At 40.2% G+C, this 13,581-nt stretch overlaps 1 protein-coding gene across 3 annotated transcripts in view; it reads right to left on the bottom strand.

Annotated features, from left to right (window-relative positions):
- Fam193a (family with sequence similarity 193 member A) overlaps window positions 1–13,581 on the bottom strand; it is a 128,030-nt gene that overhangs the window by 62,403 nt on the left and 52,046 nt on the right. For 2 of the 3 annotated variants that reach the window (XR_013111800.1, XM_034508351.2), the window contains exons 3-5: window positions 8,409–8,566; window positions 7,600–7,767; window positions 2,777–3,011 (exon numbers count right to left, since the gene is read on the bottom strand). Coding sequence is in view for 2 of the 3 variants with exons in the window: in XM_034508351.2 (XP_034364242.1) it covers window positions 2,777–3,011; window positions 7,600–7,767; window positions 8,409–8,566 (561 nt within the window). In the remaining variant the exon portion in view is untranslated. The remainder of the gene's footprint in view (window positions 1–2,776; window positions 3,012–7,599; window positions 7,768–8,408; window positions 8,567–13,581) is intronic. The other variant, XM_034508352.2, reaches the window with a different exon arrangement.

Below are 13,581 nucleotides of genomic sequence, written 5' to 3'. Positions count from 1 at the left end.
CAATTTTCAACCAAGTTTTGACCACTAGGTATTTTTCCCTTTTGTGCCTTCTTTGAAAAAATTTTATCTTCTATTATATGATTTCCTAAACTTACCTGTTCCCTAAAGAACAAAAACAGCAGACTATGTAACCTATGCCATGCATAATCAAAAGTAATATTCTTACATCTGCATTTTGTTCAAGTTTAACCGGGTTCAAACCACATGAAAATATTTCTATATTATAAGTTAATTATTATTTAACTCCTGAACATATACCCAGAGAACTACATACCCTACCATAAAAATATCTGCATGGAGGGGCTGGAGAGATGGCTCAGCAGTTAAGAGAGAGACCACTGACTGCTCTTCCAGAGGTCCTAAATTCAATTCCCAGTAACCACATGGTGGCTCACCACCATCTGTAATGAGATCTGATGCCCTCTTCTGGTGTGTCTGAAGACAGCTACAGTTTACTCACATAAAATAAATAAATAAATAAATAAATCTATCTATCTTAAGGAAAAAAAGATGTTTGCACGCCCATGTTTATTATTGCTTAATTCACTACAGCAAAAAATTAGAATCAACCTAGTTGTCCACCAACAAATGAATGGACAATGAAAATTACACACACACATACACACACATACACACACACACAAGATCATATAGTATTTAGCTCTGGGGGAAAAAAGTAACTATTTGCAGGAAAATGGATGTACTCAGAATACATATTAAGTAAGGTCACAAAATCTCAGAAATAAAGAAGCAGCATGTTTTCTCCCATATGCAGAATCTAGCCAATACTATATGTACATATGTAAACAACTGTGCACATGGTAAAAGCACAACATGACTGAAAGAAAACAAGAAAGGCTATTAGGGATAAGACAGTAATGAATGCAGGCAGGTAATGAGCACCAGTTGTAAAAGATTTTTTTTTTTCTTTAGTTTTAACTTTGACATGAATTTTTCAGTTTATATGGTGGGTAAATGCATAAAAATCTATTTGATAGTGAGTAAAAGTGTAAAAATCAAATGTACGGCTATACAACTTCTATTTTGAATGGCTATTCTAACTATATAGAAGTATACTGAGATGCATAGACTTTAGAACTGGTTAATTTTGATGTGTGACTATTTCCCAATTGTATTTATAAATGTATGTTTGTATGTATAAATATATGTGTGTATGTATAAATGTATAAAAGTTTGTAAATAAAAAATACTGTTAAGCATGGCTTACTTAAAACTTTACTTTGAGGGGGTAGTGATAGAACCCAGGGTTCTGAACATAGTAGGTTATCATTCTATCACTGAGCTTTCAAGTAAAACTCTGCTAATTCTGTAAGGTGGAGTCATCTGAGTGAGGATGGTTAGACATCAACAGCACTTTCTGGAGTATGCGTTTTTTAACAACCTAGACTGGTACTCTCCAGAGAGATGGAACAGCAGCCCTAAAACTAAGTCTAAAATTGGCCAAGTCCCAAGCTGAGGTGGAGGAGGAGGGCTACAAAGGGGTGTAGAGGTCAACTACAACTACCTGGGACTTCACATCCCTTAGTCACTTCAGCCAATTTTCCCTAACCATGTGTCTGATACTCCTCTTACTGGAAGTAATTACCTGGTATGGTGGCAGATTGAGGAAGGAAAACTGGACTGTTTAGGGATGTTGCAGTGTATTGCCAAATAGTATTATGTAAACTTTTCTGGAGTTAACGTTAGTCCATTAACATCAGAACCTAATAAATAACCAATGATTTCTGCATTTTTCAAAACATAGCTACCACTAAGAAAGCAACAAAACCCACCCACTTAAGTATTAAGTGTCGGGACTGGAGAGATGGCTCAGTGATTAAGAGCACTGACTGCTCTTCCAGAGGTGCTGAGTTCAATTCCCAGCAACCACATGGTGGCTCACAACTATCTGTAATAGGATCTGATGCCCTATTCTGGTATGTCTAAAGACAGCTACAGTGTATTCATCATATATATATATATGTGTGTGTGTGTGTGTGTGTGTGTGTGTGTGTGTGTGTGTGTGTGTGTATATATATTCCTTTAAAAAAATTTTTTAAAGTATTAAGTATCACTTAATAATCAGATAACATAATGGTGAAGACTTGCAGACTGTGAGGGTGGGGTTGGGGACCACACTTGACAGAATAGAAGAGGCAACATAGGGAGGGAGTTTATATTGTTATTCCTGGGGATCCTGGTCTGCTTCCAACTGCAATGACTGTATTTCCATACAATGCCTCTGTCCACCCAGGAATGGAGTGGTCAGAAATTCACTCAGGTCCCTAGAAGAACTGTGAGAACAGTGTAAAGACAGGGCAAGGCAGCTACCCTTTCCCGAAATGTGCTGCTAGGTACACATGAAGAAATCTAAGCAAGAGGCCTTTGGCTATGCCTTTCATCAACTGCAACACCAGTCACCGGCAGCATATCAACACCAACCCAAGACACCAAAAACTTCTTAGATTCCCCTCACAACGCAACACTGTCCTCACCTCCGTATGTTAGTGGCTAACTTCCTAGTGCTCAGGTCTTCCCAAACAGACTTCCATCCTATGGCTCCTGGACATTAATTCTCTAAATGCTTCTACCTGCCAGCAAAATCCAGTAAACTAACATTAATCCTACCCCACCTTGTGTGGAAAGGAGTCTGTGATTGTACAAGTAGAACTTAACCATATGATCAATCCCCTAGCCACATGTATCTCCCCTAGCACATGCTTTTGTTCTTATGTTCACCTCAACAACCAGGAAAAAAGTGGATATGGTCTCTCACCAGAGTGCCAAGAAAGGTACTGATGGATCGTGCAGCCTGGCAAAGGGCACCATACTCCTCCAGGAGTAGGGAGACAAAGTGGTGTGCCTGTGGTGGGCCCTGCAAGCCAGATGGTGCCTTGGCCTTTGCTGCAGCAGACAGCTGCCGGAGCAGACGGACCTTCATTTCTAGCACATATTCCCGGGCTTGTTGCTCCAACCGCTGGTAGAGCTGATAGGGGTCCCGCTCACAGAGCCTATAGAGACAACGAAAGAGTCATCATTCAGCCATGATCTGTCCACACATGTCAGTTGACAAACAATTTTCCTGACAGTCCATTGTCTTCCTTGTGACAACCTATGGGAGTCACTGATAAGGAACTTGTGCACCTAGAGCATTTGATGCCAGGTAACTCAGAGACACTGACATGACCCAAATGCTTCCTGGGACTGCACTGTTTATACAACCTCTGCTCCATGCCTACAGTCCATGAGAAAAGATCTCAGCCCATCTCTGAAAAAAGTATTGTAACTCACAACCAAGAGGTAAAAGGCATCCCCTTTTACTGTGCCTGAAAGTCAACCCCAGGTGCTAACCCAATGAGTGAATTAGAAAGTGAAAAGCCCCAATCCCAGCAGAGGTGATACCTGACTGGAGGGCTGGGGTCAAGTTCACCTTCCTTCTTTCTAGAAACTCATCTGCATCATACAAATGAGCCTGTGTCATTTTCACAATTAGAAAAAGTGTTAGATACAGGTTATCCCATTTTTAAATTATCAACAAAGCGATGAAATGCATAAAATACAATGAAATGCTTAAAAGCAGGGTAACTGTATCCCTGCAACTATCCACAATGTAATTAACATACCAATTTTGAGAAACTATAAAAGTTACCATCCTGAGAAAGATAACTTTCTTCCTCAGCCTCCTGATGCTGCACTATAGGTTCATGCATGAAGATGATCCAGTTTTTAAAACTTGCTCTATAGTATGGCATTACTATGATTTAAGTTGCCACTTCTTTAAAAGGTACATTTCTGAGATGCCTCTAGATCAGAAGTTCTCAACCTGTAGGAGAGACCATTTTGGGAGGGGAGGAGTTAAGTGATCCTTTCACATGGGGTCACCTAAGACCATCACAGAACACAGATATTTACAATGATTCATGTAGCTAAATTACAATTGTGAAGTAGCAATAGTTTATGATTGGGGATCATTACAACAACATGAGGAATTCTTTAAAGGGTCACAGCATTAGAAAAGTTGAGAACCACTGTTCTAGATGGAAGCATAAAGACACTGAAGCAATAATCAAAACATGCACTGGAATGTGTCACTATGAAAAACCAGCTGACATCAGTGGCTGTTACAAACCAAGTGTAGAATGCATTAAGCTCTAAGTTTTACATAACAGATTCTTCCATCTTTTGGCTACCACATTAAATTTTAAGAAAAGAGGATAGATGTTACCTCTTCTATTAAAAAAGAAAAGAAATAAAGAAAGGAAGAAAGGGGGAGAGAGGTGGGGGAGAGAGAGGAGAGAGAGGAGAGAGAGGAGAGAGAGAAGAGAGAGAGAGAGAGAGAGAGAGAGAGAGAGAGAGAGAGAGAGAGAGAGAGAGAATGAGAATGAATTAGCCCAGTGTTGTGGATCATTTTCACTCCCAGTACTCAAGGTAGGAAAAATCACTGTGAGTTGGATGCAAGCCTGGTTTACATAGCAAGTTCCAGCCTAGCCAATTATACAGTGAAATCTTGTTTCAAAAACAAACAAACAAAATAAATAAATAAAAATATGTATTATTTTTAATATGTGCATGTACGTGTACCTGAATTTAAGTGCACCATGTACATTCCTGGAGACCAAAAAAGGACATTGTATCTCCCTGGAAATGTGAGTTACAGGCATTTATGAACTACCATAACTGGAATAGGTTTTGAAAAACAAACCCAGGCCCTCTATAACAGCAGCAAGCAGTCTCAACTGTAAGCCATCTCTCCATTCCCTCCTGTTCCCTTTCTAAAGTTACATATCACTTAAATTGTAAATGATAAGAATCAAGGTAAAATGTACAAAGTCATATAGAAAGTAGTTATCTATATACAATCTGCAAAATAGTATGTAAAGCCTTGTGTACAATGTGCACGGTAATAAATACGTAAAGCCAAGTCTACAATGTGCTTAGAGAAAACAAACAGGAAGGACTGGTAACTTGGCTGCTACATTTCAAAAAGATATATTAATTTTTGTAACATTAAAATTTACTGAGTTTCCCCCCATTACTAGAGATCAAACCCAGGGCTTTTTACATACTACCCAAGAGCTCTACACTGAGCTAACATACTACCCAAGAGCTCTACACTGAGCTATCCCTAGCCTTTGGTTTTAGGAGATAGCTTTTACTATGTGGCTTATGTAGGCTTGAATTTGCTATAATGCACAGACTAACCTCCTGCCTTAGTTTCTCTATGCTGGGATTACAGGTATATATCTCTAAGTCTAGCAACAATTTTAAGCAGAATGTGTTCTATATGTTTAAGGACAGTGATATAAAATTCAAATGAGCATGGGACAATTGAACTCACAAGAACACTAGAGAGCTGAGAAGGCTCAGTGAGTAAGATCACTTGCTTTGCAAGCACCTGAATTTAAACCCCTAGTACCCTTGTAAATGCCCAACAGCCCTGAGCATGTCTATCACCCCAACACAGAAAACAAGTGTTTTCTGAAAACTCACTGGCATCCAGCCTAGCTGAAAAGGAGTGGCCATCCAAAGCTTGAATGCCAAACAGTAGATGTTGTAGAAATATTTAATCTTGACCTGGGCTTTCTACCCTGTCTTAGACCATTTAGTTTTCAGATAAAAACCATATATAACCTTCATACTTATAGTAAGTCTTAAACAATATAAACGTTGGGCAGCTGCCTACCCTCTATACTATTAGATCCCCAAAATATTATTTATTATGTTTTGTTTTATCTGGACTATTCTTAACTCCAATTGGCCAGCCCTCGGGGCTACATTTTCTTGACACCTAATCCATGGTGGCTTCTCTTTTTTATCTTTTTTCTTTTTTTTTCGTACTTTTTTTTCTTGTGGTCCTCCTCTGATCCTCAAGCCGAGAAAAATCTAAACCCACTTATGTCTCTTCTGCCCAGTTATTGGCTGTTGACATCTTTATTTACCAATCACAAATAACTTGGGGCCAAGGTGTATGTAGAGACTCTCTCATCTCTGGGAAAACCAGGTCTTGGGGGCCCACACTTAACATTACAATAGATTAACAAAAGACCAGACCTCAACAAGTACATCAGCTCAGTGAAAAGTCCTATCTCAAGGAAATCAGGAGGAGAGCGAAAGAGGAAGATACCCTGGCCTTTCCGAACACATATACAACCGCATACTCATGTGCATATAACAAACACAAACTCTTAAAAAAGGGATTTTTTAATTTGTAATTTTTTGAGTATGTGCGTTCTGCTTGCATATATATAAGTACCACATGTATGCCTGGTGCCTCCAAAAAAGGGTGTTGGATCCCTGAACCTGCAGTTATAGACAGCTGTGAGCAAATCCTCTGCAAGGGGAGCCAGTGCTTCTAATCATTGGTCTAATCATTGAGCAATCTCTCTCTAGCCCAGGCAAACAGATTTATGTGAAAAAGACAATGCAAGTAGTTCATCACTTAATCATTCACAGGTTGATATTGCTGTTGATAGGTGCTGCTCCACCTGGATAAAACTGGTGCTGACAGTGTTCTAAAGCATCACAGATGTACCATGAAGAATCTGAGATGTCATGGGTTTCATGTGTCACTAACTAAAAAATCTCTCCTTAAAAAAGGCACTTACTACCTGGATCTGTTTCATATAACACTAAGTAGGTCACAGGTCAAATCTGGAACACAATGCTTTGTAAATCAATGCCCCTGCTTCTTTGGCATAATCTATAGCAAATATTACTTCATAAGATGCCAAAGTATGTAACATGAGAAAAAAATGAAAAATTAGAACTGATCCATGAAAGATTTGTTGTTTTCATTTGGAACATTTCAAAAAGAGAAAAAGACAGCACACTTAAGTTGTAAGAAAAAGCAGAAGTGATGCCCACCTCACTTTCTGTCAGTCACTGGGCACAGGAAGCCTGCTGAAGAACAGATGCTGGGTAGAAAGCACTCGCTGTGGTAACAGCTGCTTTCCACTCATGGAGCAGGTGCCTTCACAAGCTGCTCAATCTCAGAGTACTTCAGTGGACAGGAGCACTCTGCCTTTCCCCCTGAGTTACAAATGCAAAAGTGCTTATAAAAATATCCAGTAGCACCTGGCATAGCAAGAACTCTGGCATCTTGGTTGTGCTAATATATGGCACATGCCATATGTCTTAATACATGGCAAAAACATTTCAACGTAGAAACAGGAGAACCCAGCCAGACAGTGGCATATCCCTTTAATTCCAGCACTCTGAGGCAGAAGTTGACTATAAAGTAAATTCCAGGACAGCCAGGGCTACACAAAGAAACCGTTTCAAAAACAAACACAGAAAGAAAGGGTAAAAAAAAGGAAGAAAGGAAGAAAGGAAGGAAGGTAGAAGGTGGTAGGAAAGAAGGAAGGGAAGGGAAGGGAAGGGAAGGGAAGGGAAGGGAAGGGAAGGGAAGGGAAGGGAAGGGAAGGACCTGCAACTTTTTACCCAGAAGTCTCTTGTTTGTCAGTTATCTGCTGAAGACCTGAGCTGCACCAAGAGCTCAAAAGTCCAGCTGAGCTTTACTTAGGACAAGCACTGAGGCTCCATGAACAGTAGTGAGGGCAGGGATTACATGGGGCTGTTATAGGAAAGGGCAACCTGTACCTATCCACGAGCTCCTTCACTCCCTCTTTGTCGGGAACCAGAGACTGGTCCTGATCTTCTGCCAGCGGGGTCCCTGCCTGGCGGTATATGCATCGGACCATGTAGCGTACTTCTGACCAATAGTTCTGCAGTTGCTGCGGTTCCCGGTCTGTCTCTGCTGAGATGTCTCTGTGACAACATAGGAACCAGCAGAGTTAAGGAAGGTAGTCTACCTAACTTCCCACCAGGCACTACTCCTCAACTCCATACTCGGACCCCTTATGACAAACAGAGCCCTTGCTTTCTACCCTTTGGTGCCTTGTTCCAGGCCAGGGGTATAGCCTTTTGCTACCAACTCCTAGCCTCTTCCTTCAACTCCTAACACCTTCCATCACAAGCGCCTCTTCCATACATTCCAGCATTTTTTATGCTCACCTTAGGCTCATTTTTCTTTTCAAATTAATATTCTTTTTCTTGAGATAAAGTCTTGCTATATATCCCTGACTACAATGGAACTTATAGGTAGATGGCTCTGCCTGTCAAGTGCTGGGATTACAACATGAAACAAGAGTTGACCTTTCTTTAAATTCTAAGAGTTCTCCCATTTTGCTCTTTATATGGCCCAGCTTACTAGTGTTTAGTCTCTCAAGGGCAATAATTTTGTCTTTCTGTATATAGTTTTTTCCCCTCATAATAGAAAAAGTCATGTCCTACTCTTGAGGATATGTCAAACAGATATTATTTGTCAAGAGAACCCATGTCCCAGACAAGCACAACATATTCTTACATACCCCATGCCCCTAGCATAAGTGGCACAACACAATACATACCTGCGTTCACTGCAGGCCTCACATGAACAAGCATCTGAGGGCGTAGTGCCTAGCCCTGATGAGGTCATGGTCTGTGTGCCTAGGGCCAGCCTCCCAGCACCACTGGTCTCAGGCTGGGGACCCCCAAGTGATGAGTGAAGGAGAAAATCTTGGCCCTGCTTTAAAAATAGAATACAACAGACCAGTTATGTTTATGACATCAATTGTCTACTGACTTCTTTAAAATCCCTTTTAGAGACAGATAATGACTTTTATTCCAGCACTCAGGAGGCACAGGCAGGTAGATCTCTCTGAGTTTGAGAACAGCCTGATCTACACAGAATGTTCTAGGACAACCAGAACTACATAGAAAGACTCTGTCTTAAAACAAAACAAAAATGGCTACTAGAAAAATGTTACAACACAAACACTAAAATCTATATAGCAAACTTTTAGGTGGGCTGAAAAGGGGCTGTCAGGTGACAAAGTCTACTACACAGCAGCGTGGCTGGCCTTGAACTCGCTATGTAGCCTTCATTTTCTTGCCTCAGTGGGCAGCACACTGGATAGGCAGGCAATAAACTCTAGGTTTTATCTGGATCAATGATGTTCTTACTTTCAATAGTTTTTACCATCACATGACAACATCCAACAGATTTTATTCTAAGAAAGGGTGGAAGGGGAAAAAAGAAAAAGCAAACAATCTTGCTTTCCAGTGCCCTAAACAGCATGTGGTAATCATCCTAGTAGGTACTTGTAAAGATGTGACATGACCACAGCTTCCTGAAAAACAAAAGCAGTGGGGCCAGAACCTATACTATCTTCTCTCATCATGGACAAGAAGGCTTGAGATCACTTCTAGGTAAACAAGGTAAGTTAAAGCACTGGAATATACTCAAGTCTACAACGGAGCCAGCCTGCTCTGACAACATCCTAAGAGAGTAAAACACTGAGTAGGATAGGCTTCCTGAAGGGAAAGGGCCAGATGTGAGAAATGTTTCCTGTACCTCCTGTTCCCTATAGAATACATATACATACCTTTACACCACCCTAAGGCTACTGCTGGACAAGAAACAGACACCTCAAGGCTAATGTGCTTCAAAGGTTTGGCTCATGGACACTAGAATCAGGCTCTGAAGTGGAAGAACCCAAGAGCTTCCTGCCCAAGAGATATCGTAGGGAATTGTAGTGTCACTAACACATGGGAGAAGGAGCTGTCATAAGCAAAGAACCCACACAAATAGGTGCTGAATGATGAGAAGGTCCAGTTAAGCATCCTAGTTCCTAGACCAGAGGAACTAAGTACCTAGTTGATCAGACATCAAACCTACAAGTATTCCTGCTATTGTGACCCAACTACAAATAACCTAGAGCAAGCACCTTTTAGCCAAAAAAGCCAGACAGCCTGATAAGAACCTAGATCGTAAGTGTCTCCTTCCTGGGCCTCCTCCTCCACTCTGGAATATAGAAATACAAGGACATGAGACATAGCCTCTGCCACAGTTATTCCTATCCTTTCTATACAGACGATCGCCATCATCCTTGCCCAGAGATAAGTGAGCAGACACAGCTTTTTCTGGTGATAAGAATCACCAGATTTTCTCAACAGCAGCAGATCAGCCACATAATGTACAAGGCTGACTATTCTCTCCCAGCTCATGCCCACATATATGCTCGCCTCAAACTAGCACATCCCCAACCTGCCACTCAGTGGCACCTCTCACCTGGTAACTGGCTCTCTACTGGCCTCCACTTGCCCATACCCACTCTCTAACAGCAGCCAGAGAAAGTTCATGGGCTCCCCTACCTAAAATCTTCTGTTCATTTCTGTATCATTTTGGAATACATTCCTTGCTTCTTATCAAAGCCTTCCAACTTGTCTGTGACAAAGTTCTGCTTCTGTATCACTGTACTTACTCTTCTGCCTATAGTGCTCATCCACTAACCTTGGTATGCCTTCTGATGGCCTAATGAAGTTCTATAACACAGATCTCAGACAAAAAGATCCCCTACCCAGACACAATAATCAAGCCATTTTTGGTGGGTTTGTTCATTTATTTATATTTTTTGCCTCAATACCCAACTCTGTCACACTCTATGATGAATAGACACATGTCAATGGCGTAAGCAACAGGTAAATGTTCAAGTGTGGGCAGAGGATAGAAGAACACTGAAAGGACCTCAAAATTCCCTGCATATTTCCTCCCTTACTCATACTATCAGACATCTTTGTCATTGAAGAAATGGGGACTGGAAGACATGCTCTCTCCAGGGAAGGAAGTTTTGCTAACACCCAACTGAGCCTGTAGCACCCCAAGGAGCCTCTACTCTTCAGTGGGTCATAACATCCTCTCCAATTGGTTTCTTCAGTTCCACAGCTTTGGTTACTCTGGACAGTTACCATAATGTTGTTCAGGGTTGACTTCAAAGATGTGAGTATCTGATGATCTCCTGCCACTGGTTAGTTTCTCCCTTGTGTTAAGATTTACTATTTACTGATGCAGTACTTGACTGTTGGCCAAGTTCTGTTTGGTTTACCAACCATGGTTAATCTCTTCTCTCACAAATTGCTATCTGAAATCTTGGCTTTTCTTACTTTCTGGATTTTTTTTTTTCGAGACAAGGTTTCTCTGACTTTCTGGAGTTTTTATCTTTGACACTGCAACAGAAAGTGGGTATACATCATATTATGCACAAGCACCTACAGTGACAGCTGGCACAGCAACCACAACTAAAGTGGCATTTCCCAGTGATAAAGGATAGCAAAGGCTAACAGTAAGTACATATTAAATCCCTGAATGTGGTACTTTATAGTACTTATTTAGGCTGAATCTCAGGTCATTATCTTCTGTCGAAAGTGGACACAATTTTTTAAAATATGAGAATTATTTTCTATTCACTAGGCAATGTGAAATTTGCAATGATCAGCTTCCTGACCCCTACAAATATGTGCAGTAAGCTTCCAGCACCATAGATTACTGCTTCTGCCACCCTTCTTCACCATAACAATAGACTGTACCTTCAAGCTATAAACCCAAATAAACCTCTGACCTCAAGCTGTTTCCATCAGGTACTTTGTTAGAGTGATGAACAAGAAAAGCAGAATCATTTCTATGATAAGCCTGACTCTGATTCCTTTGTGTAAGGAATGTGGAACAGTTTGGAGGTTTTGGCTAGATAAGCCTTTGAATGCATTCTGATGCAGTTTAGACAATCAAACTGCCAACAAAATGAGGACAGCAAAGGCCAAGAGGAACAAGTTGAGATACACAGGACCAACCTCTTCTTGGGACAATGGCAGGTTTAAGTGCTGCTAAAAAATAAAACAAACATACAAACAAAAAACTCCACTGTTAGTCTTTCTGACTCAGTCTTGAAGGTAAGAACATAAGCTCTCAGCTACTGTTCCAGCACCCTGCTTTCCTGCCTGCTGCCATGCTGATCATGGACTCACACTCTGAAACTGCTACGTCAAAAGGAAAGCATAAATTCAATAAAGCAAATTCTGAAACAGCAAAACTGCATCTTGGCAAGAAAAGACCAAAACCAAGCCAGCAGCTGGCCTAATGCTGCATGAGTGAAGGTCAAGATTATCTATTATATTAATATATTAGTATTTCTCCCAGTTGAGAAAGCTCTTTCCCTTCAAGTATCAGGTAACTTCCCCAGGAAATTTCAGGGTAAACTTAAACATTTAATTTACACAACAACTGAAAAGACAAAAGAAATTTATGTGTTCCTCTACTTTAAACAACATTTAACATCCTCAAGATGACAGATAAGATAGATAGATAGATAGATAGATAGATAGATAGATAGATAGATAGATAGACAGACAGACAAAATAGATCAATCGATAGAACTTTAGTGCTCACATTAAAGATTATGAATTCTGACAAAAGAGAAAATGGCTTAGTCAGTAAAGTGCTTGCTATACAAGCATGAGACCTTGAGTTCTATCCTGTATAATGCCCCCACAATGTAAAAAGCTAAGAGCAGTGGTACATGTTGTAATCCTGCTACTGGAGATTCAAAGACGGGAAAGAGTGCATTGGGGTGCACTGATCAATCAATCAATCTAGCCAAATGAGTGAGCTTCAGGTTCTATGAGAGACCCTAAGGTTTTGGGTAATTATGTGAAATACTCAGAACAACACTGCCATAGATCATACACTATTTTAAAAAGTTCTCAGGCTGGAGAGATGGCTCAGTGGTTAAGAGCACTGACGACTCTTGCAGAGGTTCTGAGTTCAATTCCCAGCAACCACATGTTGGCTCACAACTATCTGTAATGGGGTCTGGTGTGTCTGAAGAGAGCAATGGTGGTGTACTCATATGCATAAAGTAAATAAATAAAAATCCTTTAAAAGAAGTTCTCAAAAACTAAGGTGAAGACCAACTGGAAAAGAAACACAATGTCAACCTATGACCTCCACATGCATGAATGTATGTATACACACAAAAAAGTCTAGGGAAAAAACCCTCATATTAATCATAATCTTAATTTGTGCCTACCGCTTTAGTCTCTGTGCCTTTTATTTTACCATTTTTATACTTTTACTACAGTATGAGGTATAAAATGCTAAAGTATTTTTAAGCTTATTTCAAGAGTATTTGACTACTAACCTCTGTACTTCAGATTTTCCCCACTAACTTACCCTTTTTTGTTTCTTTCCTATATATACAGAGACAAAAAGCTAATGTATATTCACTCTCTGGTATAGACACTTCAAATATTTTAGTAAAAGCATCCAGTTACTACAAACAACATAAATACAGAGCACACAGTGGTTAAGGGCACAGGCTGTACAACTAAAATACTGTGGTCTGGAACCTGACAGTGCCTCTTCTAACTGTTTGATCCTAGAAAACTAACCTTCCTGGCCTAATTTTTTCATCTATAAAACTGGGAGCAATAATACTGCCCCTGTATGGATGGTAGTGAGGTTTTGAAAGAATTATTATATGAAATACTTAGAGAACAGCACTGCCATAGAAAATGCACTGTGGAAGAAATATTCTTTTGATGACACACACATATATACATATACTCATGAATATGTGGGGTTATGCTACTAAGTTGTTATATGCTAAATACATTTCTCCTCAACTTTATTCTTAATGTAATTCTTTCACTTTAGATTACATTATAGAGAACACTTCAAGCAACTGAACTGAATTACAGAATATAGTT

The sequence above is a fragment of the Arvicanthis niloticus genome, chromosome 7 (genome assembly GCF_011762505.2).
Source record: "Arvicanthis niloticus isolate mArvNil1 chromosome 7, mArvNil1.pat.X, whole genome shotgun sequence".
Classification (NCBI taxonomy): Eukaryota; Metazoa; Chordata; class Mammalia; order Rodentia; family Muridae; genus Arvicanthis; species Arvicanthis niloticus.
This window is presented reverse-complemented; position numbering and strand designations above follow the sequence as displayed.